The 5,762-nt window shown below is 50.8% G+C and overlaps 1 protein-coding gene across 2 annotated transcripts in view; it reads right to left on the reverse strand.

The window, feature by feature from the left end:
* The window catches only part of WBP1L (WW domain binding protein 1 like), a 47,313-nt gene continuing 41,551 nt past the window's right edge, over positions 1–5,762 (reverse strand). For both annotated transcript variants that reach the window (XM_017851687.1, XM_017851686.1), the window contains one exon: positions 1–3,695. In XM_017851687.1, coding sequence (XP_017707176.1) covers positions 2,959–3,695 — 737 coding nt within the window. In that variant the 3' untranslated portion in view covers positions 1–2,958. The remainder of the gene's footprint in view (positions 3,696–5,762) is intronic.

A 5,762-nucleotide genomic window follows, 5' to 3' on the forward strand; every position in this document is an offset into this window, starting at 1 on the left:
TAGCATTTTGGGATCAATTTTATTCGGGCTTCTCACAGTGGTTAGAGCCACTCCGTCTTCAGAACAATCACAGCACAGGAAATGCGTCACCGAGACTGCCCAGAAAAGTCTGACCAGCTGAATCTTATTGCTTAAAATACACATATTCACAATAACTGACAAAGGGTAACGTGCCTCACACAGGAATGTGTTCGCATTTGCAAATCTTCCGACTGGCTGTAGCACCAAACCCTCCACCAACCCCGTCTCATTCACGTGGAAAACCAGTCTCAGTCACATCTCCCTGGCCCCCTAAGGATTCCTTCAGCTCCCTATTAAATCTCTCTCTGAGCAGGGCAGCCTCCTGTATCGGGGGCCAAACTGACTTGGGAACCAATCCCAGTTCCGCAGGTTGCATTTCTGTCTTCTCGTGCCTTTAGGGTAGGACGCTGCAGTGAGTCCCACAGTTAACACTTGCCCAGTTCCCCACTCTAACTGGGGAAAGGAACTTGAGAGGGTCAGAACTCATCCATTTGATCTGTTAACTGAAAAAGGATTCATTTTGGTAAAACTTGTTCGCCTTTGAGACCCTTCATGAGTTATTTGGGGATTCTTAAAAAAAAAAAAAAAAAAAAAAAAGGTAGAAGGAAAGGCATCTGAGGGCTGTGACACACTCTGGCTGCCTCTGGCCACATGCTAGCTTGCTTGCGCCTGTTGGACTCACCAGAGGGAGGCAGGCCCTGTGGCCCCACTACAGCCTGCAAAGCCTCCTCCTGGCAATTCTGGGCAGGGCCGATGTCTGGGCCACAGCTAGTCCAAGCCTGTCATTGAAGACCCAATCAAGTTTCTGTCTGAAATTCCACCTTCTTCTGTCCCACGTGGTTGTGGACAACCCTGGGGGCTGGTACCGAGGACCAGCAGCAGCCGAGGGAGGCAGACAGGCTCAGAGCACGCTTCCATTTACAGGGAACAGAACACAGGCCTCCGAGTGTCCACGGAGCAATGTGCAAATCGCAGTGATGAGTAGAGTAAAACCTCTACTTCAAGCACAGTATCTGGCAAACACAGGGGACTGCAGTCGACAATGCTGCGGAGTACACCCGAGTACACAGTCAGACATTTGTTCGGTAAACAGTAAATGCGTAAGATCAATGACCTTGAGAGGGCTGTCTGTGCTCCAGACGTGTGGTTCACGTGGGGAGAATGGCTGCCACTCAAAGTATCTTCACAGGAAAACAGGGCTTGAGGCTCACACACAATGGACAGACACATACGGCTCACCCAAAAGGTCACTGTGTATGGACTTCACTTTGTTCAACACGGATTTTGGTTTTGTGGAATCCAAATGCAGACATTTGTTTACCTCACAGCCTTGGATTTGTCTGTTTTTGGACATACATATATATATATATATTTTTTCTTTTTCTTTCTTTCTTCCATAACATCGATGCTTCGTCTGAATATCATCATCGTTCAAGAGTTGGGGGAAGAAATAGACTCTTCATATGCACAGGGCTGGGCGGGGAATGTTTGTTTTGGCTGTTTGCTGCCTCCATTCAGATTTTCCTGTCACAGCTCAGCTGGTGACCTGAAGCTGAGCAACAGGCACAAGCGTCCCCAGGGCCTTCCGGACAGCTGCTTTCACCTCCTGCCTGGGCCACCGAGTCTCTACACAGAAAAATGAGTCACCCGACTCAAAAGGGGTGGGGGCAGAGGCAGGGACAAGGCATGACAACCACAGATAACCAACGTATTTCTTCCAAGTGGTCAGTTTAAAACAAACAACAACCGCCACCAAAAAAAAAAAGAAAAAAAAAGAAAGAAAAACCCACAACAAATATTTATTCAGAATCAAAGACAAAACTCTGTGCGAGAGCCAGGCAACAGGGGCCCTTTCTCAGGGGCCATCGCTTCCTCAGTCCGCTGTCTGTTTCCTCATACGGAACAGTGAGACGTGAAGGCCCGCAGGGTGTGTGCTTGCAACACAGGCTGACACGGGTCACCTGCGAACACAGACCAAAGGGCAAGAGGCCGAGAGCTGCACCTCTATTCACTGCTGCAGCTTAGGGCCTCCGGCTCACAGAGGTTCCAAGACAGCTTCCACCCCAGCCTTCACACAAGACATCTTCTGGCTCAATGGCAGCCAGGCTCTTTGAAAGCCAACTTGGGAAAGAGCCACAAACGTCATTTTCCAGAAGAGAATTCTTGCCTGCCCACCGGTGAAGTTCGTGTTTTCAGCTGTCTTTTGTTGTTTGTTTTTAGAGGAAACAAACAAACAAGGAAAAGGCAGTATCATCTTTCACACCAGAACCAGCCTGCAGCCAGCCAGAGCCCGGGGAAGAGGCACCTCAAGGGCACATGGGGTGCATCGATCTTGTCACCTGGAATTTGACAGATCCACAAGCCCCTACCAACCTATCATACAATGGCCCAGCACTCTCATCCTCCCACAGGATTAGCTCAATGCTGGCTCGGCAGCCACTGGCAGCCACAGGGACAAGCCCTGGGCCTCTGTGGGCTTCCTTTTTCATCCAGGGCCAAGATGGGCTGCCTCTCCTGGACTGAGACACAGCAATGTTCTCTTAAACTAGAATCAGAGCACAAACCTAATCCATCACCAAGAATCATGTCAGGGCACAGTCCCAGCCTCTTTCCTTGGGGGCTTTTAAAACACATCTCTCTGATCCAAACAGGTAGATGAGATTGGACTTTAAAGAAAGAGATGGAGTTGGAGTATGAGGAATGAGTCACAGAACCAACTTAGCCCTCCACAACACTGTGCCCTTGTGGAAGGAGAGGCATCCACACCCCAAACTGTACCTGGAGATGGAGGAAAATGCAGGAGAGAAGGAGGAAAACAAACAAAAAGGAACCAAGTGGCTGTACTCTGAAAGTCTCTGAAAGTCACTTAATGCTTCTCTCGTGGTTCTCCCCTACCCTGGTTGCTTTGCCAAGTTCTGGGTGCTGGCAGGGCCTGCTCTAGCTCGGGGAGCTGCTGCTCTGGGAGTTGGGAGAGTCCTGCTCATTGATGGTGTTCAGCAGCAGGCATGCGGGTGGCCGTGGCAGGTGCGGGTGCCCAGGCTCTCGAGCATGCTCCTCGGAGGGCTGGCAGAGGCCTTCCTCCTCGTCACCAGGGGGCCGCACATGGCAGCTGTCGCAGAAGTCCAGGGGCCCATCCAGAGCATCATCGATGAGCGTGTTGAACTCTTTGAGGTCATCGTCATGGTGGCCTCGGTTGCACACACACACTTCAATGCCCGAGTCACCTGTGAAGCGGCGATGTCTCCCAGGCGTCTTCTCTTTGCTGTCGGGTGCGCCGTGTTCAGAGCTGTCATCTTTCAGCAGCTCCTCCCTACATTCTGCATCCTTGTCCAGGAAGGCCCCTGGGTCCAGTTCCCCCAGGCCGGCCACAGAGCCACTGGGCTCCATCCCCGGGGCTTTGGTGGCTGCTCGGTCAACTGGTAGGTCAGAGGGCTCAGGGTCAGCGATGCTTGGGGGTCTTGTGCTGCTTCTGCTGGGCCCAGACAAGGGGCTGCTCTGTGCCCCCTGGGATCCCCTGGTGGGATCGACGCCCGGGGGACTGCCACCTGCAGAGCCACACTGTGGAGGCAGCAGCTGCTGCTGCTGTAGCTGGAAGGCACTGTATGGTGGGGGAGGAGTTGGAGGTCGGTTCACCACTTCCTCATAAGGAGGTAGTAAATAGTTTGGCAAAAACCCTAAAATGAGGAGGTAGGAAGGAGAAATTACTGCGCTGGTCATGTTCTAGGGCAGACTGCAAAGCTCCCGCTGAACATTTGCACTGTCTCTTCCCACCCCAGAGCACCCACCAAGTGATGGCTACAGCTCTTGGTTGTGGGCAGAGGAGAGACAGCTGTGAGCAATTCTGCAGAGAGAGAGAGGGACAGTTTGGGAGGGGCCTAACCTAGCTTCTTGAAATCTGAGAGCCCCTAAAGCTGCTTTGTAGGCAAGGACTTCATGCCTGTTGGGAGTTAAGGCTGAGAATTAGGCAAACGTGGTAGATGGCCAAAAAATAACTTCTGCCTGGAATGGACCTATTTCCACATGCATACGAGTCTCGTGTTCTTACTTAGACTGTGTCCTTCATCCAAGTCCCACAGGCCTCAGGGCCAGGGTCCCTGACTTAAGACTTCTTAACTACTTTTCTTCCTCCTAACCTTCCAAATGCACTACACAGGGTCTTTTGCTAGGGGGTTAGAAATCTCTGTTGTCTGTAGTGTGGCTGGAGGTGGTCTGGAAACACAAACCAAACTTCACCTTGACTCAGATCAGGAGCAGATGGGTGACCGACGAAGGGTAAGGGTCCTCTGCCATCCAAGGCTTATTAAAAACATGCTAGGTGAGTTATCTTTTGAATGTGCTGAATGCCTTATGACACAGATAATTTAATTATAATATAACATTACTAACATTTATTGAGCACTTACTATATGCCAGGCACTGTGCTAAGCACTTAACCCTTCTAGATGTGGAACTGAAATAATTATGGGCCGTCACGGTGGCTTATGCCTGTAATCTCAGCACTGTGGGAGGCTGAGGCGGGCAGATCACTTGAGCTCAGGAGTTCGAGACCAGCCTAACCACCATGGTAAAACCCCATCTCTACTAAAAATACAAAAATTAGCTGGGTGTGATGGCGCACCCTTGTAGTCCCAGCTACTTGGGAAGCTCAGGCACAAGAATCATTTGAACCCGGGAGGAGGAGGAGGTTGCAGTGAGCCGAGATTATGCCACTGCAGTCCAGCCTGGGTGACAGAGCAAGATTCTGTCTTCAAAAAAAAAAAAAAAAAGAAACAACTGAGAAAGTTTATTTTGTAGAATACACACAGACTGGCTTTGGAAAAGTGGACAGCTGGGCCTCCACTGACCCTTTGAGAGGTCACATGTAAGGAGTCCCAGGGAAGTCTGGGAAGGGCTCTTCACAGAGTCACTAAGTTTCTCGGTGCTCAAAAGTCCCAATGCCACCCCTCCAGTTGCCCCTTTCATGGCAACCTCTGCTCAGGCATATCACACAGAAATAAGCAAAATGGGAGAATTCAGGCCAATGAACCCAAATCTCAATTCATTCACGTTATATACTGACTCCTGACCTCAAGTGATCTGCCCGCCTCGGCCTCCTGAAGTGCTGAGATTACAGGTGTGAGCCACTGAGCCCAGCCCACAACTGTTTCAGTTCCACATCTAGAAGGACTAGGTGCTTAGCACAGTACCTGGCATATAGTAAGTGTCCAATAAATGTTAATAATTATTGTCCTATTATCTGACTATCTGCCATTAAAGAGAGAGGGGAACAGAGGAATGAAGGGAGGGAGGGAGGAAGGAAGGGAAAGAAAGGAAGGAAAATAAAGAGGAAGGAAAGGAGAGGAGAGGAGAGGGGAGGGGAGAGGACAGGAGGGGAGCGGAGGGGAGGCTCACGCCTGTAATCCCAGCACTTTGGGAGGCCGAGGTGGGCAGACCACCTGACGTCAGGAGTTCGAGGCCAGCCTGACCAACATGGAGAAATCCCATCTCTATTAAAAACACAAAAATTAGCTGGGTGTGGTGGTGCATGTCTGTAATCCCAGCTACTTTGGAAGCTGAGGCAGGAGAATCACTTGAACCCAGAAGGCGGAGGTTGCAGTGAGCCAAGATCGTGCCATTGCACTCCAGCCTGGGCAACAAGAGCGAAGCTCTGTCTCAAAAAACAAAAAAAAGAAAGAAAGAGGGAAGGAGGGAGGGAAGGAGGGAAGGAGGGAGGGAAGGAGGGAGGGAGGGAGGGAAGGAGG

Source organism: Rhinopithecus bieti, unplaced genomic scaffold (assembly GCF_001698545.2).
Source record: "Rhinopithecus bieti isolate Rb0 unplaced genomic scaffold, ASM169854v2 scaffold_31787, whole genome shotgun sequence".
In the NCBI taxonomy this organism is placed as follows: domain Eukaryota; kingdom Metazoa; phylum Chordata; class Mammalia; order Primates; family Cercopithecidae; genus Rhinopithecus; species Rhinopithecus bieti.